This window comes from Trachinotus anak, unplaced genomic scaffold (assembly GCF_046630095.1).
Source record: "Trachinotus anak isolate AG129_WGS33_773 ecotype Australia unplaced genomic scaffold, CSIRO_AGI_Tana_v1 ptg000008l, whole genome shotgun sequence".
NCBI lineage: Eukaryota > Metazoa > Chordata > Actinopteri > Carangiformes > Carangidae > Trachinotus > Trachinotus anak.
This window is the reverse complement of record NW_027273859.1, coordinates 29,617,211-29,639,535: the sequence shown is the minus strand read 5'-3', so window position 1 is coordinate 29,639,535 and position 22,325 is coordinate 29,617,211. Positions and strand designations below refer to the sequence as shown.

General features: G+C 44.9%; 1 protein-coding gene and 3 non-coding genes across 15 annotated transcripts in view; 1 reads left to right on the top strand and 3 right to left on the bottom strand.

Moving 5' to 3' along the window:
- The window catches only part of cntrl (centriolin), a 57,054-nt gene that overhangs the window by 22,074 nt on the left and 12,655 nt on the right, over positions 1–22,325 (top strand). For 10 of the 12 annotated variants that reach the window (XR_011691737.1, XR_011691736.1, XR_011691738.1 and 7 more), the window contains 11 exons: positions 10,979–11,070; positions 11,489–11,665; positions 14,469–14,622; positions 15,664–15,752; positions 16,293–16,415; positions 16,510–16,665; positions 16,876–16,971; positions 17,818–18,023; positions 20,969–21,293; positions 21,523–21,594; positions 22,034–22,204. Coding sequence is in view for 9 of the 12 variants with exons in the window: in XM_071484118.1 (XP_071340219.1) it covers positions 10,979–11,070; positions 11,489–11,665; positions 14,469–14,622; positions 15,664–15,752; positions 16,293–16,415; positions 16,510–16,665; positions 16,876–16,971; positions 17,818–18,023; positions 20,969–21,293; positions 21,523–21,594; positions 22,034–22,204 (1,661 nt within the window). In the remaining 3 variants the exon portion in view is untranslated. The remainder of the gene's footprint in view (positions 1–10,978; positions 11,071–11,488; positions 11,666–14,468; positions 14,623–15,663; positions 15,753–16,292; positions 16,416–16,509; positions 16,666–16,875; positions 16,972–17,817; positions 18,024–20,968; positions 21,294–21,522; positions 21,595–22,033; positions 22,205–22,325) is intronic. The other 2 variants (XM_071484122.1, XM_071484124.1) reach the window with 2 other exon arrangements.
- On the bottom strand, positions 9,534–9,615 carry trnas-gcu (transfer RNA serine (anticodon GCU)). Its single transcript has one exon. It is a non-coding gene; the product is annotated as a tRNA-Ser (tRNA).
- On the bottom strand, positions 19,128–19,209 carry trnas-gcu (transfer RNA serine (anticodon GCU)). Its single transcript has one exon. It is a non-coding gene; the product is annotated as a tRNA-Ser (tRNA).
- trnaa-agc (transfer RNA alanine (anticodon AGC)) lies at positions 19,737–19,809 on the bottom strand. Its single transcript has one exon. It is a non-coding gene; the product is annotated as a tRNA-Ala (tRNA).

The window sequence follows — 22,325 nt, the reverse complement described above, 5'->3', positions numbered from 1 at the left end:
AATAAATAACTCTTGTAAATAAATAAAATACTGTAAACAGCCAAATAAACTAAAAAATAAATAAATAAAATAAATAACTCCTGTAAATAACCAAACAAAAACTAAATAAAATAAATAACTCTTGTAAATAAATAAAAATACTGTAAATAGCCAAATAAACTAAAAAATAAATAAATAAAATAAATAACTCCTGTAAATAACCAAACAAAAACTAAATAAAATAAATAACTCCTGTAAATAAATAAACAAAAAAATGAAATAATAAATAACTCCTGTAAATAAATAAAATACTGTAAATAACCAAAGAAAATTTAAATAAATAACTCCTGTAAATAAAATACTGTAAATAAATAGCCAAATAAACTAAAAAATAAAATAAAATAAATAACTCCTGTAAATAAATACTGTAAATAACCAAACAAAAACTAAATAAAAGAAATAACTCCTGTAAATAAAATACTGTAAATAAATAACCAAACACTAAATAAAATAAATAACTCCTGTAAATAAATAAAAAATACTGTAAATAAATAACCAAATAAACAAAAAAACAACACCACAACAAAACAAACAAACAAAAAAAACTTCACTGCTTCTCAAGAGTCTCCTTCCATTCTGTGATGGTCTGTCCAGATGCTGGACAGTACCACTTTCCTTTCATCTGGGTATGGCCAGTGCTTTTACTTTTTGACTGACCACAGGTTCTACACAGGTAATGGTAGGTGTCTTTGCAGTGTCGCTTTTTTGGTGGCTCCCCTCTTGCCACACGCTCCTGGTCTTCCAGTGCTGCCTTTTGCAGTCTCCATTTTCGGAAACGATTCAAGTGAACCGGTGACTGACCTGATGATGACGTTGTTGGTGGTGTTGATGCTGGAGATGGTGGTATAATGTATTGATTATACGAGGCTGAAGGGTAGTACTGCTGAGAGGGAGGTGGTGGCAGCTGTGAGGAACAGGCAGGAAATGGGGCTGGTGGTGGAGGGCAACTCTGCTCATGAAAGGACCAGGCAGGTGATGGGGCTGGTGGTGCAGGGTACCTCTGCTCATGAGAGGACCAGGCAGGAGATGGGGCTGGTGGTGGAGGGTACCTCTGCTCATGAGAGGACCAGGCAGGAGATGGGGCTGGTGGTGGAGGGTACCTCTGCTCATGAGAGGACCAGGCAGGAGATGGGGCTGGTGGTGGAGGGTACCTCTGCTCATCCACGGACCAGGCAGGAGATGGGGCTGGTGGTGGAGGGTACCTCTGCTCATCCACGGACCAGGCAGGAGATGGGGCTGGTGGTGGAGGGTACCTCTGCTCATCCACGGACCAGGCAGGAGATGGGGCTGGTGGTGGAGGGTACCTCTGCTCATCCACGGACCAGGCAGGAGATGGGGCTGGTGGTGGAGGGTACCTCTGCTCATCCACGGACCAGGCAGAAGATGGGGCTGGTGGTGGAGGGTACCTCTGCTCATCCACGGACCAGGCAGGAGATGGGGCTGGTGGTGGAGGGTACCTCTGCTCATCCACGGACCAGGCAGGTGATGGGGCTGGTGGTGGAGGGTACCTCTGCTCATCCACGGACCAGGCAGGTGATGGAGCTGGTGGCAGATGACCCTGCTGGTATGAGGATGAGGCAGAAGAATGCCGTGCATACGACCCAGGAGGACAGTGCTGTGCTGAGCCAGTTCTAACTCTGTGGCGTGGGCGTATCACTGCCTCGCCCTCCCGGTTTTCTGGCTCCTGAAACTCCATGACTACGTGTCCATGTTCCACAGGTGCAGAAGCACGCTCCCTTGCTTTTGGAAGGGAATCCTTTACTGTAGACACACTCTGGGGTAGTTGTACTCCTTGCAGCAATGAGTCACGGTCTGTTCTTTTTTGTCTTTCATACAACCTGGAAAAAATACAATACAAAATATTTACTAGTTCAAGTACAACCGCAAAGGTTGTAGCTCAATCAAACCCTTCCTGGTTAAATGTAAGCATGTTAAAATAATTAAATATATTTATATTTCTCAAGTGTAGCTGCTCAAGTGAATGAGGGAAGCCAAAGATGTAGCTCACCAAGAAGAAACTGTGGTGTTGTTGACAGTGACTAGAACCAAGTTGGTGAGGTCCTGTATTGTCCGGCTGTCTTCAAGGAGTTGCTTAATGTGGCGGTATGTATGGACAATGGACTGCGGAATGGGCAAGGTTTTACCCTTGCAGTCTTTGGGCCTGTTTCTTGCCTGCTGATACTCCTTCAAAAGCCTGAGGCAAACACATTCTGAAACTCTGTTGGTATCAGGTCTCTGGGCAGCCTGGCCATGGGTCATGAATAGTCTGAAGAAAAAAAAAAAGAAAGTAATCAACATTATACAACTTACAGAACGGACAGTACTGGTATGCTAATTTGATTGGAGAGGCATTTGTCAGAATCTATTACAGAAGAATAATTAAACAATGATTATGATGCATGTCAATCATGTAATGCAAGCATCCACTATAGGTCAGCTCACCTTTCAGCTGCTTGTTGACCAGGTGCGGAGCCACTACGTTTCCGGGACGCTCTCCACGGCCCTGACAAGGTCCTCTTTTTAGATTTCAGGGTATATTTGCAGGGAGACTTGTCCATAGTATGCAGACTGGAATACAGCCGCACAATCTCACCCGCCTCTGTGGCTGACAATGCAGTTATGGTGCGGTTGAGGTTGACAAGGTACTCCGCCAAGTTATCAACCGCCTCCCACCCAGGAAAACCTCTTGAATCATATCTGCTGTCCTGAAAAATGAAGAACAACCACTGACAAATATGATACAATATACTTTACTGTCCCCTACAAGATTTTTTTCTTGGGCCCAGTGCCACTGCATTTAACAAATATCATTCAACATTTTATATAGAGAGTACACAGACATGTGACACAGTCAACCACCGACTAGTAGTCATATGTTTGTAGTAAAAAGCAGCACATAAGCCTGGGTCACAAGTGGAGCAGCATCACAGAATGATGAGTCATTAGTTACATTACCTGAGCTGATGTGCTGGGTCCACTGGAGGAACTGTCCTCAGTAAGTACATTTCTTGCCGTACTAACCGGACTGTGAGAGACACTCGCTGCATCAACACTGGCTTCCTGGGAATTAGTGAGAAACAGTTATGAGAAAGAAAAATTCCCTGTATTATAGAATTGCTACTATACTGTACTGTAAAATTCATTGGTCCTATAGAATTTCAGTGATAGATGATCATGCAATGGTCAGATTACCTGAGATGATGTATGAAGCGATGTGTTGGGTGAATCAGCACAGAGAAACGGGCTGTGGGGGGGTGAAATGTACAACTCGGCCTCACACTGGGGGGCTTCAGGTGGGCTCTCTCTGAGGATGTCAGCTGCATCACTTATTGTGACATCAAGACACTCCTCCTCCTGAACTTCAACCTGCGGGTCTGGCAGAATGATGCCAAGTTCACTGTGCTGTTGTGGACCCAGGAGGTCTCCTCTGTCAGACTGAGCCAGCAGATACTCCACAGCAATACGCTCACCTGCAATAAATAATTATGAAAAAAATAAAATCAGTTAAAAAAAACCCAAACAAAACACTATAGGAGTAGCCACAAGGAGAATGCGTGTCCTTAAGTATCTTACCAGTAGGTCTCCCAGGGGGAATGAATTCTGGCAAGAGCACACAACCAAGTACTCTGTTGCTGAGAGTGTTTAAGTTGGACATGAGGCGGACATTGTAGATTTTACAATGCGATGCACCACTCACATCCACAGCTTCAAGGGCGCGGTTCATGTTCCATCTGGATGCACCCTCAAGCATGTACATCTGAGTGTGCATAGCATTACATCTCCATCCTTGAAAAAAAACCAAATTTGAAATATTAGGTCATACATTATTAAGTGAGGGCACACAGTTCCCTATGTATGCAGTCTTTTCTCAAAAACTTCAGTAGAAAATTATGTTCTTGTGACTTTAATTTAATGGCAGATATAAAGGATATGAATCATGTCAAAGATCTATAATTTCCACTTACCTGGGATAAAGGTGCACTGGTGGCGATGGAAGCTTTCCACAGAAGATGACCCTCTGCCACATCTGAAGACATCCAGGACCTTGTCGCCCTTTTGTGACCCTGAGCCAAGTTTAGTGTACAGTTCAACACCAGGTGGATCTTGGATGCATGTCAAGTGCTTCTGTTGCACCTCCCACACATGTGTCATGCTCTCAGGGTTGATCAGGCGTAAACCTGAGGTGTCCGTCAGTTCCCACATGGACTTCAGCAATCCTTGGATCAGGCTACGGGTTTCCTCAGCCCCACGAGTTCTCCTTCTGCAATGCTTGGCCAACTCTCTGGAGCTAATGTTGGCCAGAATTTGCGCTTCTGTAGGAGTATGACCGGCATGTTTTCTCTTCAGCTCTGACCTCTTGGCTTCCTTGAGGTGACAGATGTCTTCCTGGTCCCACTCAAAAATACAACTAGACAACTTTGAGCAGAAAGTGCCGTAGAGAGGATGGTGTTCTGTCGTGAGACCAGAGGTGAATCGCCTCATGAAGTGGAAAATATCCAGTCTCACTTTGGTCTTCCATGGTCGAAACTGCACAAGAACTGGAGGTGCACCTGTACAAATGAACAACAAGGCCTGGAATGTAGTTTGCATATTATTATAAGTCAGTTTTCACCATGACAGGGAGGACCTCTAAGTCTCAAGGGTGTGATGTGAAAGTTATGACATAAAACTGGTGGGTCGAAGACAAGATATGCACATTTTTGTGTATGCATCAAATTAAATTTACAAAAGTGATTTCATACACACAGAAAACATTAAGTAAAACTACAGTAACTGCTAGTATACATTAAAGTTCACTGAGTTAAGAATGTTTGTAAATGTTTTCACACTTGTGCCTGTAACAAATAATACATTACTACACACCTGTCTCGCTGCAGCAATCTCGGTCAACATAAATGACATCTGGCTCTGGCTCCCCGGCATCCTGGTAGCGCTTAACGATGCCTTGGCACAAGTCATCTAAGCCAGCTCCCTCACCAGTAGTTAGCACACAGTTCAGTACTTGGCCATATTCATTACTGATGTTTGTCATCCACGTAGCTGTGTCTGCAATGCCACCAGCGAGCTTCTTTGTGATCTATGGAGGAGAAAGAGAAAACACACAAAATACAACAACCATTATAACCACATGACAAACATAAAAGTATGATCAAATGCCATCAATGGAAACAAAGCTTTGTTAAAGGTTTACAAATATTTGCCTGTACCTTTTTTGTCGAGTCAAGCTTTAAGATCCTGCCATATGCTGAAGTGATGACACCCTTCATCTCATCCAGGTGACCCAGGATCTCGTTGGCATGGACTGTCTCAAACCACTGTGCGAGAGGTAGGGGGCAAAAGGGTGGTGGCTGCCGATAGACTGCTTCCTCACATTGGATTAAAGCACTCCTCCTTTTGTGAAGCTCACAGTCAGACAGGTATTCAATTGTGCGCCTTGCCCACTCATCACTGTGAACTTCCTCCAGTGCTTGCTGCAGGTAACTGGAGCTGTTCCCTGCAGTCCGTGGTTTGAGCATGGTCACACACTTCCTGTCCAGAGCCAGTTGTGTGGTGAGAACAGCAGGGAATTTGTTTCTATGGGCAGGATCTAACTGACTCAAAACCTCAGTACTCCAAGGACAGACAGGGATCATGCACTTACTACACCGAGGGTAGTCACCACCAACCAAATAGTACCTGGAGTCAACATCAATGACTTCCCGTACCTTTGTGTAGATCCCAGAGTGGTGCATCTTGGTGTTGCACTTTTGGCACTTCAGTGAAATACCCCACATCCGCATTGGTGCCCACAAAAACATCCGCTGCCTAAAGTAGGTCGTAGGGTCAGGTGGTGCAGTTGTTGGCTTGAGTGGATTGGGTGGATGGAACCAGTTTTGGGAGAACTGCTGCCTCAACTGTCCTGTGGAGTCGTAAAGACACTGGGCAATCCACTCCCGGTCGGCTGCCTTGATGACGCGCATAAATTGTTTTGGGAGGAAACTCACCCAATTCACCTCTGGCAGTCTCGGGTGGACAACATATGGAGATGTGGCAGGAGGAGGAGATGGTTGTCTTGGTGGTGCAGGTGGTTGTGGTGGAGGAGGCTGCTGTGGTGGTGGTGGTGGTGGTGGTGGTGGTGGTGGTGGTGATGATGATGATGATGATGATGGTGGTGGTGGTGGTGATGAATCCCCAATGATTCTGCTGGTGCCTGAAAGATGGCATTCTTCAATATGATTGAGCAGCCCAATTGCACCAATGACCTTTTTTCCACACTGCCCACAACATTCCTCTGCATGATAGTCAGACAAATGCTCGAAGAACTGTTCGATATTAACGTCCTTCTTACAAACACCGCACTCTATCTGCACTGAAGTCTGGCTGCTTGTCACACTCTGAGCTGGCTGCCACCCTGCGCTTGAGCTGCTCTGTGTGGGAGGGTCTGTCCGCTGCCTTCCTGCTCCTGAGCTGCTCTGTGGGGAAGGGTCTGTCCGCTGCCTTCCTGCTCCTGAGCTGCTCTGTGGGGAAGGGTCTGTCCGCTGCCTTCCTGCTCCTGAGCTGCTCTGTGTGGCAGGGCCTGCCTGCTGCCTCCCTGCTCCTGAGCTGCTCTGTGTGGCAGGGCCTGCCTGCTGCCTCCCTGCTCCTGAGCTGCTCTGTGTGGCAGGGCCTGCCTGTTGCCCCCCTGCGCTTGAGCTGCTCTGTGTGGCAGGGCCTGCCTGTTGCCCCCCTGCGCTTGAGCTGCTCTGTGTGGCAGGGCCTGCCTGTTGCCCCCCTGCGCTTGAGCTGCTCTGTGTGGCAGGGCCTGCCTGTTGCCCCCCTGCGCTTGAGCTGCTCTGTGTGGCAGGGCCTGCCTGCTGCCTCCCTGCTCCTGAGCTGCTCTGTGTGGCAGGGCCTGCCTGCTGCCTCCCTGCTCCTGAGCTGCTCTGTGTGGCAGGGCCTGCCTGTTGCCCCCCTGCGCTTGAGCTGCTCTGTGTGGCAGGGCCTGCCTGCTGCCTCCCTGCTCCTGAGCTGCTCTGTGTGGCAGGGCCTGCCTGTTGCCCCCCTGCGCTTGAGCTGCTCTGTGTGGCAGGGCCTGCCTGCTGCCTCCCTGCTCCTGAGCTGCTCTGTCCCTCTGTTTGCTGACTCCCTGTCTCCTCAGCTGACTGTGAAAAGACAGTTTACTTTCTCCCTAGATCTGAAATTAAGTTTTTCACTTCATTGTTAACAACTATGAAAAAATCCAAACCCATCTAACTGGATAAACAATGCATTTTCCTTTTTAAATATCTAAAATTGCCTATTGGAAAGCAATTACACAATGGTTTATGACAAACGCCATTTAACAAATATTCAAATTAAATATTATCATCACTTACCTTATGATATCCACATTTGCAGGGGATTTTTTTCCCAAAGATGTCATATTCACGGACTTGTTGGTTGAATATAGGAGTCAAAGGACAGGCATCAATGCGTTGCATGACAGCCTTCCATTTCCTGGTCCCCGGCTTCTTACCTGTGGTAAACCGGTACTTCCCCTGGGCATACTGGGACAGGACACCTGCCCAGTATGCGTCAGGTCTCCCTGTCTTCGTCATTTCTACAAATATCAGGGTAAACATCAAACAAAAACATTTTAGCTTTATAATAGTATATATTAAAAAGTATTTCTGTGTAGCTGTGTTGCATAACTGCACTGTAGGATGGTTGGAATTTTTAACAACGGGTAAACACTGATATCAGCGGGGAGGCGGGAAAGATGCCGCGTTTTAAAATACTTCAACGGGACTATGGAGACACGTAAACCGAGAGTTTTCAAGCCCGAATAGTAAAAAAAAGTATATATATATATATATATATATATATATATATATATAATTTGAAAATTAATAAAAGCCCATGTTATAATTTGCTTCTACATACCAATTTTCTTCAGTTTTTAAGCCGCAGAGTCACACGAATACCCTCCTCTTTTCCGCTGTCGTCTACTTCTCTTTCCTCTTGATTTATATGGCGGGCTACGGATGTTGTGGCGGACAAACAGTGTTACGGCACAGTACTGCCACCAACTGGACTGGAGTGCTGTGTTTTTAAAGGGGGCATAACGTCACGTGACTACGACAGCGGCAACAACAGTAACGCCCCTTTCTGTTAGGACTTGTTAGGAATTGTTAGGAATTGTTAGGACTTGTTAGGATTTGCGTTCCATTGTTAGGATTTGTTAAGAATAGGTTAGCAATTATTAGGAATTGTTAGGATTTGAGTTAGCTGGCCGATCACTGAAGGGTACGGCCATCGTCCTCTTGTTTGGCCCTTTTAATGGACAAAGGCGGTCCAGGGCGTAACAGAATCTTCAGCAACTACGGTCCCATGGAAGAAAACGTACCATCACATTTTCAGAATTTTGGCGTTGACTTGGTACCAAAGTATCGGTTCTCGTGACATCCTTACTTTGATGTGCACACGGTGGGGAATTAGCTCAAATGGTAGAGCGCTCGCTTAGCATGTGAGAGGTAGCGGGATCGATGCCCGCATTCTCCAGCAAACTTTTAACCCTTTCTTCACCTCTAATCAGGAGGGTTTAACTTTCCTCAGGCAGATGTTTCCCGTAAAGAAAACTAGACTCAGGCGAGGATGGTATTCCAACCACGCATGCAGAGATTAATTATCCCGTTGTCTGTGAGGGTTGTTACCACGAAGACATAGACAAGTGCTGACTTTGTTCTGCTCTGCAGTCATCAGCTGCTCTGTGATGCAAACGGGAGTTGCAGCACTCTTTGGTGGACAAACTGAACTTCAACAATTTTTGATTGTTGATCTTTCACTCAAACTGGACTTACATGATAGCATTTAATTGTCTCACTAGTTGATGAGTTATAGTTGTCACTTATTTTGTCCATCAGGCTGATGTGGAAAGACTCACTGCTTTGCACACAAAGCCTCATTTTCAACAATAGAAGCTAAATTCTACTGTGTGAACAGCACATTTGTACTGTCTGACTTGCAAACATCATAGGAAAGTATAAAATAGCTGCTGCAAGGATACATTTCCACAGTTGTATAACTTTGTCCCAGAGTGTCATAAACCTCTGAGCAGTGTTAACGTGTCTGATGAGCCTTGAAACCCGTTGATCTTTATTTCAAACTGGACTTGTGGGATCCCATTTCATTGTGTCACTAGTCCTACAGTTAAGGTGGTCAGTTATTTCGTCCATGGGGATGGTGTGGAAAGACTGAAGGGTTAGCACACGATGCCTTGTCCTCAAGAGTAGAAGCTAAACTCTGCTAGAGAATGTGGGCACTGATCCCACTACCTCTCACATGCTAAGCGAGCGCTCTACCATTTGAGCTAACTCCCCTCTGAGCAACTGCAGGTTATTGGTTTTGCCAGGTTTTTTCCAAGTATGTGAGACAGCGCATCAATGAGGAAGTGAGCATTTGGATAGAAACTGATGATGTCCCATAGAGAGTGTGGTATGATGGAGCCAGTTAGCTTGTTGACATGGAAACCTGGCAAACTAAAGTAACCTTCATCCCGACGAGGATGGGATTCGAACCCACGCGTGCAGAGCACAATGGATTAGCAGTCCATCGCCTTAACCACTCGGCCACCTCGTCCTCTTGTTTGGCCCTTTTAATGGACAAAGGCGGTCCAGGGCGTAACAGAATCTTCAGCAACTACGGTCCCATGGAAGAAAACGTACCATCACATTTTCAGAATTTTGGCGTTGACTTGGTACCAAAGTATCGGTTCTCGTGACATCCTTACTTTGATGTGCACACGGTGGGGAATTAGCTCAAATGGTAGAGCGCTCGCTTAGCATGTGAGAGGTAGCGGGATCGATGCCCGCATTCTCCAGCAAACTTTTAACCCTTTCTTCACCTCTAATCAGGAGGGTTTAACTTTCCTCAGGCAGATGTTTCCCGTAAAGAAAACTAGACTCAGGCGAGGATGGTATTCCAACCACGCATGCAGAGATTAATTATCCCGTTGTCTGTGAGGGTTGTTACCACGAAGACATAGACAAGTGCTGACTTTGTTCTGCTCTGCAGTCATCAGCTGCTCTGTGATGCAAACGGGAGTTGCAGCACTCTTTGGTGGACAAACTGAACTTCAACAATTTTTGATTGTTGATCTTTCACTCAAACTGGACTTACATGATAGCATTTAATTGTCTCACTAGTTGATGAGTTATAGTTGTCACTTATTTTGTCCATCAGGCTGATGTGGAAAGACTCACTGCTTTGCACACAAAGCCTCATTTTCAACAATAGAAGCTAAATTCTACTGTGTGAACAGCACATTTGTACTGTCTGACTTGCAAACATCATAGGAAAGTATAAAATAGCTGCTGCAAGGATACATTTCCACAGTTGTATAACTTTGTCCCAGAGTGTCATAAACCTCTGAGCAGTGTTAACGTGTCTGATGAGACAGGTTAACACCAGCTGATGACCTGCAGTCATCAGCTGGTGGACAAACTGAACTTTACGGTCCCTTGAAAGAAAACGCACCGTCACATTTTCAGATTTTTGTCGTTGATTTGGTACCAAAGTATTGGTACTTGGAGCTCATTCCCCTTTGGGAACGCTCTGTGCTTAAGGCAATGCCAGCCAAGCATTGAGAAAAATGAACCTTTTTCGACCCTTAAAAACAGAGAGTACGATGTCTCATCTTGAAGAGTATAAGCTAAAGTCTGTTGCTAAGTGAGTGCTCTACCATTTGAGCTAATTCCCTTCGTCACAGCTGTAGGTTATTGCTTAGTACATGATGTCATGTTTGTAACGTTTGTGGGGTTTGTATACGGACTTCGTCAATCCCAAAAGAATCCAATCTTGTATCTACCACATCTTGGTTCCCACGGTACTGTGGAGGAAGAAACACCGTCACATTTTCAGAACTTTGGCGTTGACTTGGTACCAAAGTATCGGTTCTTGTGACATCCCAACTGTGATGTGTGTGTTGTGTGCTTGTGTGCAGCTGATGTTGAGCTCCTGCAAGTGACCCATCAAACAGAGCAGCAGCCGAAAGCAGAACTCACAGCGGCCAAGGAAACCAAACCACATAGACAGGTAACACACACATACGAACACGTCATTGTAACACCCACTACCTGATATGTATAATGATATTAAACTTATACCCACTCACTTGTAAAACTGTCCATAAGCACAGTCATTAATGTTTTTGTAATATTTCCCTTTATCGTTGTGTCGGCCTTTTCCCATATGAATTCAAGACAATGTCCAGAGATACAGCACAGATTGTATATGTCACAAACCTCATCAGCACACACACTTGCTGACTGTGATTTCTCCAGACACTGACCTGCTCTGTTCACAGACTTTGCACTATGGAGCTGGCAGGGTAAAGTCTGTTTAATGTCCAACTGATTCGGACATTTGCATTGACACATACAACTCCTCAGAGTAATGTCTAGAAAAGTTCAGAGCTGCAGTGCATGAGTGACGGCAGCCTTTGTGTGTTCAGCAGGAGGTGCTGTGTCGTCTCTTCAGTAAACTGTCCATCCTGGAGCAGCTGAGAGACGAAGCTGATGAGACAGGAAGACAGATGGACAGACAGACAGAGGACAGCAGGAAGACGGAGAGAGAGACAGAAGAACTGGAGTTACAGCTGCTGACACTGGACACCTCAGACCCACAACATGTGAGTGTAATAGTAAGAATGTTTACATGCACTGTGAAAACCAAGGCCCTAACCTGCTATAACTTGTATTTAATGGTGTGATTGATGTACATGGGTCAACTGTGCAGCTGTTGCCACCAAAACAAAGGAGACATTAGATTTAGATTAGATTTGGGTATTAAATAAAAAAGGATTGCTCAATACTTTCCTAAGTCAAAAAAAAAAGTATTCTTTCAAAGTGCTCGCTGTGCTTATGAATTAAACAGGACGGATTTATATGGTTATTTATTTAGATGTTTTAAAACATGTATCATCTTTTGAATAATGTAGGCTGTCAATCATATTTATGAATCATAAAATAAATAACAATCTTAACCTTCAGCACAATCAATTTGCTTATTATTGGTTATTTTATAATATAGGCTAACAAAGACTATAACTATAATTCAATTGTTGATTGTCAACTTGACGTGAAAGTTGACGTTAATTCAAGCCGGGCTTTTTCAAGAAAGAGCAGATTTCCTTAGTGAAATTAATGGAAGACCCTCCAGGGTGTATTGTAAATTTGTGTTTATTTGACACAGATTAAAGCTAATTTCCATCTGTAGTCTCTGGACAGAGGCCACTGGTGACATTTGTGGTGAATTACAACATTACACTTTGAAAATACACATGATGAAATATTAAAAAGAAAATCTGAAAAACAAAGGAATAGAATAACTGGGTGGGCATACGGTACTGGATTCAGCGGACAGCTCTTTTACATGACAGGGGAATTAGCTCAAATGGTAGAGCGCACGCTTAGCATGTGAGAGCTAGCGGGATCGATGCCTGCATTCTGCAAGAGGCTTTTAACCATCCACTGTCTGAAGGGAGAGCAGAGAAGCTCCGTCTGTCTTGAGAATGTAACACACATATGTTAGATGGTGTGAACCATCTGTAGCCAGAGCACAAAACTGCTCCTCACTGACATGTGTAGAGAAGTTAAAGGAGACTTTTCATTAGAATAGCTCCAGTGAAATGATGTAATGATGTAAAACGTCATGGAAGTCTTTCTGTTTGTTTCATGATTAATGTTCCAGCCTCCTAATCATTGCTCCACTTATCCGATCTGATAAGTCTGTTTCAGTTGCACCTTGTCACAGATCATATTTCACTGTCTCACCGGGACATAAAACAACCACAAACGCAGGGCAGATGTCTGTGTGAATACGTCATGCTTTGGTTTCAGTTCTGTCCCCTGGAAACAGACTGCAGGACTGAATATCACTGCTCTACATCAGAGAGTAAAGGGTTGAAAGTCTTCTGAAATAATCCCCCTACCTTTGGCATGCTTTACCATTTTAGGTACATCCCCTGTGTACTTGCATCCTGTTGTAGTTTTCCCTCTGCCCCCCTTAATGTTTCTTACAGCACAAAGACAAATATGCAGCTCAGAAATGTGCACAAAGCAGCAGCAAGCAAGTTTTTCCTCCAACCCTTTTCCAGCTTTACAGATGTGGAAATGCAGATGGAAATGTGTTAAACATAGTGTCTGAGACTGTCAGACCCCACTGTGCATCTGTGTCCATGTTCAGAAACAACAGCAGCAACAGGTTGTTGTCTCTTTAAGAAGCTCTGACCCCTCCCCCCAGGACACCCCCTCTGCAGGGCAGGGCTTTCACAGTTTAATTCACTCCCATTGGACAGAGGCTGCCTGTCACACTTCAGTGGACACTCTGATTGGCTGGGAGAAAGATTTCCTGTGTTGATTCAAAGATAGAGAGAGAGGAGGAGAGGAAGAGAAGTTTGTACTGGAGAGATGAGACAGAGGAGAGGAAAACAGACTGGAGACATGTTGAGGACAGAGACATGAAAAAGTGAGTGTCTGTTAGAGCAGAGAGGAGGAAGGGAGAGACAGAAGACAGACAGACAGAGGAGGAGGTGTTGTTTTTCATTGTCAACTGACAGAAGAGAGGAGGGGGGAGGAGGAAGAGGAGGGAGGGCATGCAGGATGTTACCCAGCAGCCCCTGGTGGTCTCTGGGGTGGAGGACGGAGAATCAGGCTGTTAGACTCTACTGACTGCTGTGAGTACAACAGACACTGTCAGTGTCTGAAGGACTGTGATTGTAAGAAGGTTTTTATGTTTGAAGTGAGTTCACATTAAAAGGTCTCCAAATTAAGTACAATGAAGTACTCAGAAGTGTCAGTATGTATTTGTATATATTTGTGTAGCAACAAGGCAAATGTTTTACAGAAATCAAACAAGCCATTAAGACAAGAAACATAATATGAAAGACACATTTAAAGGTCCATCCAGTCTAAAGGCAGCTGTCCATGTGTGTGTGATTATAAAGCAGGTCTAGGTTCTATATTAATACTGTGAAAGTATCAAAGCCTCAGTCCACAGAGAAATGCACACAGCCTGTATTCAGAAACTGAGCCTTAAAACCAGCCGTCAGGACTTCTGGAACTTTGTGATGTCACAACAAAGCAGAACTTTGGTGTGTAGACTAAGGGGGCGGAGCTCAAAGGGGGAATTAGCTCAAATGGTAGAGTGTTCGCTTAGGATGCGAGAGGTAGTGGGATCGATGCCTGCATTCTCCAGCAAGTCAATCACACATCACAGAGACATTGGGTCAGTGTGTTTTGTTGTGCTTTTCTCTCACCACACTTTATAAACTAGCAAGTTTTTTTTCTGCTGCTCTGCAGGAACACCGCTAATTCAACTTTAAACTGGATTTAACCTGCATGAACCAGGCTGAATAAAACTTCTGTTGCACCTACAGAAAAATTTACTGGTCCCCTTTTTCACTTTCTGAATGGCTGTCGTCTCCTTCTCAGGCCCATGTGACCTCTCTGTTGTCCAGCTGCCGACAGCTGTTGGACAGGATGAGCAGGAAGCAGAGCGAGCTGGAGGGTCGCCTCAACGACATGCTGTCACGCATTGCCATGGAGACACAGGAGATCAAAGAACTGGAGCAACAGCTGACTGACGGTGAGGAGACTGCCAACCAATCACGGAGCCTCTGTCAGACTGGAACCCTGTGATTGGCTACAGGGCTGTAAACATGTAGAGAATTATTATTAATTAGGCGTCTTTTGTGTTTTAGCCTAGACAGTCTGTAAATACTTCATAATATTTAAACCAGGACTGTTCCTGACTGATCTCAACTTCTGTCATAAAGAATCAGCAGGTATGGTAAACATGTAAACCATGGATCAAATGTAGGATGTGGAGAAACATACTCGATCATATATGTTGCTGCAGGAAGTGTTTTATTTTAAAACATCTGACATTTGTTCAAACAGTAAAATGAAGTGTGAGGCCGGAGCACAGCGACAGCCGGTTTCTAACACCACTGCCTGTTTCAAGGTGTGTTTACAGTGCATCAGAAGATGGCTCTGCTGTAAAAAGCACAATGTAAATAAGGAAATTTATTCATTGCTTCATTCATTAATCTTGTAAACGTCTGTGTGGTGTATATGGAAAACGCAGCACTTTTTAATGCTCACTGCACAATCGTCCTACTCACTCTGACATCATGCAAACAAACAGTGATGACCTCACCAGGTTAAGGCTGCAGATGCTTTTCACCTGATCTAAGAGCTGATTGGCTCAGATGTTGAATCAACAACCTGATGATTATTAGTCAGAATAAATGTTGTGACTTTTCTTGTTGTGAGTCAGAGGCTGAAAACATTCAGACAGCTTAGACTGTAGTCTGTTGTCTGCAGTGGGAATATTACTGATTTATTATCATGAGGCTGATTTCCACACATCAGCAGACTGACATGAAGCTGGATGTTGATGTGAAATAATGTAGTAAACACAGATCAGCTGTGTAGTATGTGAACAGTCTCCAATCATCAAAACAACTGTCAGTATAGACTGAGAAGGATCAGGCCTGATCAGGTTTCATCAAACCAGCATCACATCCATCGGGATGTCAGTGTTACCTCTCTGTCATTCTCTCCGTCTTATTTCCTCTTCTGCTCCTCCTGCTCTTCCTCTTCTCTCGTCTTCATCCTCCTCCAGGTCAGATTTTGGCGAATGAAGTTCTTCAGAGGGATTTGGAGGGAATCATCTCCGGGCTTCAGGAGTATCTGAGAGGGCTGAGAGAGCAGGTAGAGACGCGGATCTTTTGTCGTCATCACCACATTCACTTCGTCTTTACTTCCAGACTTCAGCCTTGTTTGACGTCACGTATCACGTCTTCTGTTGTTCTCTGTTTTGTGTAAATTCACTCACCAGACACACAACAGATTATTATGAGTTATACAGTTAAAGCTTCAAATCAGATGAATCATTTATATTTGTTTGTAACACAACTTGAACATCTTGCTTTTACTGACCTCCAGTGGTTTAACTCCTCAGTGCTGCAGTGATGGAGAAGTGTACTCCAGGGTGTGTTAGTACGCTGTGACATCAATGGTGGGAGGAGTTACAGGTGAAACCAAAATGAAACTTTCAACCTGAGGACAGAGGACAACTTCACTGTACTCTGGTGTATCGTCACTCTGAACCAGTCATGAGGTTGTAGACTGTTCAGGCAGAGATCCAGATGTGTGATACACATGTGACCACAGTGTGTGACAGTGTGTGACAGTGTGTGACAGTGTGTGACAGTGTGTGTGTGTGTGACAGTTCCTGTTGTTGTGTTTCAGGCTCGTCAAACTCAGCAGCAGGTTCACAGTCTGCAGGCTGAAAACCAGAGTCTGCAGCTCCACCTGGAGGACACTCAGAAACACTGCAGACAGCTGGAGGATGCAGCCAGGACACACACACAGGTCAGTGTGTTCATGTTGTGTTATCTGACGTCAACCTGGCCGATGACCGGCGACTCCACCACGACTCTGAGTCTGTCTCTCTGTCTGTCTGCAGCACATGTCTGTCCAGCAGGAGGAGCTGTCTGTGTTGCGGATGGAGGCTCAGGCCTTGAGAGACAGACAGGTGGAGAGCAGCAGACAGCAGGTAGAGCTGGAGGCGGAGCTCCAGCAGCTGAGGGAGGAGCTACTCCACCAGGTCACACTGGGACAGGTAACACTTGAGGTTAAACATTGTCTGTAACAGTTCTTCACAATAAACACTTTGAACATCACCTGTTGAAGGTGTTCACCACGACAGGATCCATGTTACAGTGTGTCAGAGGTGATAATGTCTGATGTTGTGATGCACCTCTGTTTTATAATGTGTGTGTGTGTGTGTGTGTGTATATGTGTATGTGTATGTGTGCGTGTGTGTGTGTAGTTGGAGCGTGATGCTCTGCAGGCAGCTGTAGACAAAGAGAAACAGATCACTGAGGTCAGAGAGTCTCAGTTACAGTCGACCATCGACACACTGCAGGTTAGTGCACACACTCTAACACCTGGAGCTGCCCCAGATCCACTGCACACAATTGAGTTTACATCAAGATCTAGATCCACATGGCCGGAGAGCTGAGGATGAAGAAAGGTTGAAATCTATCTGAGTCAGAGGCTGATGTCTTAAAGATCCACTTCTGTGTCTTTGTCTTTCTCTCTCTTACACTAGTTTCTATCTCACTTTGCCTTTTGTGGCATAAATACAAATACACACCTGAACAGTGTCAATGTCAGTACAAAGAGCAGGGCTCTCATTTATAGCAGTGCATAAGATCCAGACTGAAAGTCTACATGTGCACACAAAAAATAATCAGTCTTATAAAGCTGTGCACACGCACACACTTCCGAGCAGTTTCCCTGTATGAATCACAATCAACTTGAAAATGTGCGCACTTTGGTGAACCTAATGCTCCGCCCAAAACACGGCATCAGTTAACTATGAGTTGGTCAAATCCCTGATGAATACTGATCTACACGTTGCTCCTGTGGAGAACTGAGGCAGAGTCACAGACACTGTGTGAGAGGCTGCAGCAGAGAGAACAGAGAGACGTCCCAGATTAAACACCGCCACACTCTGCTGCACTGTCACTGTCTGGACCGACCAGCAAAGACGCTGAGGCTCACCGATTGGTGTTTATTAACATCATTAAGACACGTCTGATGACATTACACGCTAAATATCTAAAAAACACAACAAAAACTTTTAACATCCAGCAGGCAGGTGCCACAGCTGAGGATGAAGCAGGTGGTGTCAGGTGAGAGGGAAGAAGAACAAAACCTGATGTGAACTTTGACTCTTTGTATCAGTTGTTAATATGTGTGTCTGCAGGATGAGAAAGCATCTCTTCAGGACATCGCCCAGAGACTTCAAGCCCAGCTGGACCAGACTAAAGCCCAGTTAAACCAGACCAGGACCCAGTATAAAGAAACCAGAGCCCTCCTAGATCAGACCAGTATTCAGCTGGACCAGTTAACAGCAGCCTTCTTGGATCCTCAGGAGGTTCAGAGTGAACCAGAGGAGCTGGATGAGGACAGGTACAGATACCAGTACTACAGTACTACTACAGTACTCAACTACTACTATTCAAAATAACATGTCATTATTTTATACAGCACCATCATGTTTTCTTCACCTTCACTGAAGTCAGATTGTGAGAACATCAGTTCACCCAAATTACAAAACACGCATGATCTTCTCTACCTCAGTTTTGGTTTCATGTGTCCAGGTTTCTGCCTCCAACCCAACAGTTTGTTTTTTAAGTCTGAGTGACCTGACCCTTTAAATTCATCAGATACAGGAAAGATGAAGAATCGGTTCATGTTGGAAAACGTTTTTCTGTTCAGACAGGTTATAAAAAATAAGTCTTAACACCTCAGATGAAGCTGGACTTGATGCAGTGCAGTGGTCGGATAAAAGAGCTGAGCTGCACAGGTAGTCAGAAGTTACAGCCGTGTGAGGTCTGTGTGTTTCTGCACTTCAGAAGTGAGATGGTTAAAAGATACGGACAGCAAACCACATACAGTTCACAACAACAACAGGAATGAAGAGCAACAGTTAAAACATCTTTTAATGTACATATAACTAAGAAAATGAATCTAAACACAGATGAACAGTTGAAACAGTACAAAGATCCCGACCCTCTGACCCATGTCCAGGCCTTTATATCAGGGAGCAGCAAACAGTTTAAACTCTGGGCCAGTTTTTTAGCACAGTTCCTTTTATGAGGCCAAACTTTTCGTTGTATTTTGGAAACACAGTTGTTGTCCGTTTGTTTTCTTTCGTGCTTCATTATTTTTTTTAATTCATTAAAAGATAAAATTGATTCATGAAGTGGATTATTTTAGGACTGTAAGCTGAAACCCCAACAGGGAGATCAGCTTTAGAAACATGAATGTCTCTGACTCTCTGATGAAGTCACACCATTGGTCAGCTGGCCCAGTGTTGGAGCTTCCTCATTGGCTGTGGCTCAATGTGCAACTTTATTTTGAAAAAGCACTTAGTGACAAATCTACAAGACTTCACACACACACTCTCCATGCTCAGCTTTTTTCCTGACAACTGTGCACATGTGATGATCACAAACAGGGAAACAAAGTGAAGAAATTGAGCTCTGAACGTCATCTCAAAATTAGATCATCCGACGAGAATGGGATTTGAACCCATGCGTGCAGAGCACAATGGATTAGCAGTCCATCGCCTTAACCACTCGGCCACCTCGTCTGTTGATGAGTATTGTGTCGTCCCATAATGCACTGCACAGAGTAGGGGCAGCTGCAAAAACACAGATTGTGATCAGTGGTGAAACAGCTCCAGAACATTTTGGAAAACTAAAAATATTTTGGAAACATTTTGTTTTGTGTTTGTGATGTTAAATCTGCAGTGAAGTTAAGGTCTGATGTTTGACAGCGAACACACAGAGAGTTGTAACAGTCAGCTGTAAAGATGTGTAGAACAGGCTGAATGTGACTGAGGAGCTGAGAGACAAAGACGTGGAAGCTGACCTCTGTTATCAGGAGAGTCCAGCAACTGTTCACAGGGGAATTAGCTCAAACGGTAGAGTGCTTGCTTATCATGCGAGAGGTAGAAGGATCAATGCCTGCATTCTCCAGAGCTCCTTATATTTCACTGAGCTGTTGTGTTGTTGAACTGTGACCTCACTTCTGCTGAAGCATTGTTTGATTTTTCCAACACACACAGACTTTCACACCAACTGTCTCACGTCAGAGAGTAAACAGTTAAAAGGTTTCTGGAGAATGCGGGCATCGATCCCGCTACCTCTCGCATGCTAAGCGAGCGCTCTACCATTTGAGCTAATTCCCCTGTGACATATTTGAGCCCCGTTTGGGCTCCACCCCCTTAGTCTACACACCAAAGTTCACTCCCCTCTCCTCCCCCTCCCCCTCCCTCTCCACCTGCTCCTCCTCCTGTGTCTGAAAAGAAATCCTGAAGAAGCTCAGAGCTCCACCATATCTACACTGACTGATTCCTCCTGTGGAACTGAGGTCAACTAATAACACAAACTGTAAAATGACAGTGAGTTTGATTCAATGTCCAGATTCTCAAGACAACTTTTAACCCTTTTCTCTCTCCACTGTCTGACGTAATGTGTTATTAGTTGACCTCAGTTCCACAGGAGGAATCAGTGTAGATATGGTGGAGCTCTGAGCTTCTTCTTCAGGATTTCTTTTAAGACACAGGACGAGGAGCAGGGGGAGGGGGAGAGGGAGGGGAAGGGGGAGGAGAGGGGAGTGAACTTTGGTGTGTAGACTAAGGCTGCGGAGCCCAAACGGGGCTCAAATGTGTCACAGGGGAATTAGCTCAAATGGTAGAGCGCTCGCTTAGCATGTGAGAGGTAGCGGGATCGATGCCCGCATTCTCCAGCAAACTTTTAACTGTTTACTCTCTGATGTGAGACAGTTGGTGTGAAAATCAAACAATGCTTCAGCAGAAGTGAGGTCACAGTTCAACAATACAACAGCTCAGTGAAATATAAGGAGCTCTGGAGAATGCAGGCATTGATCCCCCTACCTCTCACATGCTAAGCAAGCACTCTACCATCTGAGCCAATTCCCCTGTATGGTAGGGCAGTTGTCCACCGTAGACACTCTGTCCACAGGTCCCGACAAATTTTAAAAAGCTTTGAATTCAGTTCCCTCAAAAATTCCCAGTTCCCTTGGAAGGTTTTTTAAAACTATTTTGTTTCGTTTGTTTCATTTCCAAAGGTCTTGAATATTTTCTTTCTCTTGTAAACTTCCTACACATCAGTGACGCTGCTGATTTCACAGGTTTTCATTTCTCCTCCATTTAGTTTTTACTTTGTAAATAAATGAGTGAAACACTTTGTTCACTGTGGTCCAGGACCTGGTTCAGGAGAAGGTTGGGTTGGTGGAGGAGCTGCGTGAATTAACAGAGCAGTAATGAAAAGTCTCAGCGTCTCCAGATCTGTTTATGTCCTAACAGAGTCCTGTCCCCACTTCAGTCCCGGACTCATGTTGTCCAGAAGTGTGGAGCAACTGCACGTGACCCTCCTACAGACCAGGACCAGCAGGGACCAGCTCCAGCAAGACCTCAGCCACAGCCGAGAACAGATAGCCAGGCTGCAGACACAGCTAGCCCAAGACCAGGACCACATAGCCCACCTAGAAGCCCAGCTCAAGACGCAGGAAGCCCAGGACCAGGACCAGGTGGCTAAAAGTGTGGAGCAGGAGCAGGATTCAGAGTGGAGGCTGAAGGAGGATCTACAGAGGCTCGGGGACAGACTGCAGAGGTCTCATAGCAGAAACAGACTCATTCAACAGAACCTGGTCAGTATCGGCTGAGTCCCCAACAGTCCAGACAGACCAGAACCTGGTCCTGAGACTGTTAGATTTATTGTTTTCAGTGCAGAATACTGATGTTTTTGTTCTGTAACCATGGAAACAGAATAAACAGCAGACAGAAAGCTTTACACTCACATCAGAGCTGATCCACATCCATGTGGTACAGTGTGAGACCAGATCAAATTCTGGTTCATTTGGTTTTCTTGTCCTGCAGGAGTCAGAGTTGGAGCAGAGTCGTCTGCAGCTTCAGGACGTCCAGCAGCAGAGAGACACACTGCTGCATCAGGTGTGAGAGGAGAAGAACAAATACAGCTGATCAATGAGCTGATTATAAAGATGTCACGTAATGACGGGAGAACAGGCTTCTTTCCTCTTTCAAATCTTTTAAAAAGCTGCATCATACATTTATACAAGTCATACAATTAGTAATAAAAGTAACAATGATTTCAAGCTGACTTCATTCATAATTAAAGGACCAAAATGTCTTTGTTCATGAAGTCCAGATTCCTGAATTAAACCAGGCAGCGTCTGTGAGAGCAAGAAGAGCATGAACAGGCAGAGTCAGGAATATTAATGGTTTAACATACAGACACAAGGTTTTCAACAGGGCAGAGACGAGTGGAAAAAAAGATGTTCTGTGTTTATTTTCAGTGGATTTACAGGAAAAACCCAAATCTCTCTGGATGTTTAGCAGTAAAGTAAACGTGTCTTGTGTCTCCGTCGAGCTGTGTTCACAGAGCGACGCTCACCAGAGGAGCCTCACACGTCTGAACAGGAAACTACGGCAGCTCAGCAGGTTCATGTGTGACTTTGATCAGCTGACGGCAGAACAGCTGAGATCAACCATCGAACAGCTGAGAGCTCTGAACCACACTGTGGAGCTGCTGCACACACAGGTACCACACACACCTGGGCGTTAAACAGCTCCTAACACTGACCTAAACTATCACAGCTGGATTTCTAGTTTCTGTCCCTGCAGCAGCCGTGATCCCTGTTCTCTGTCTGTGCCTGCCGGTG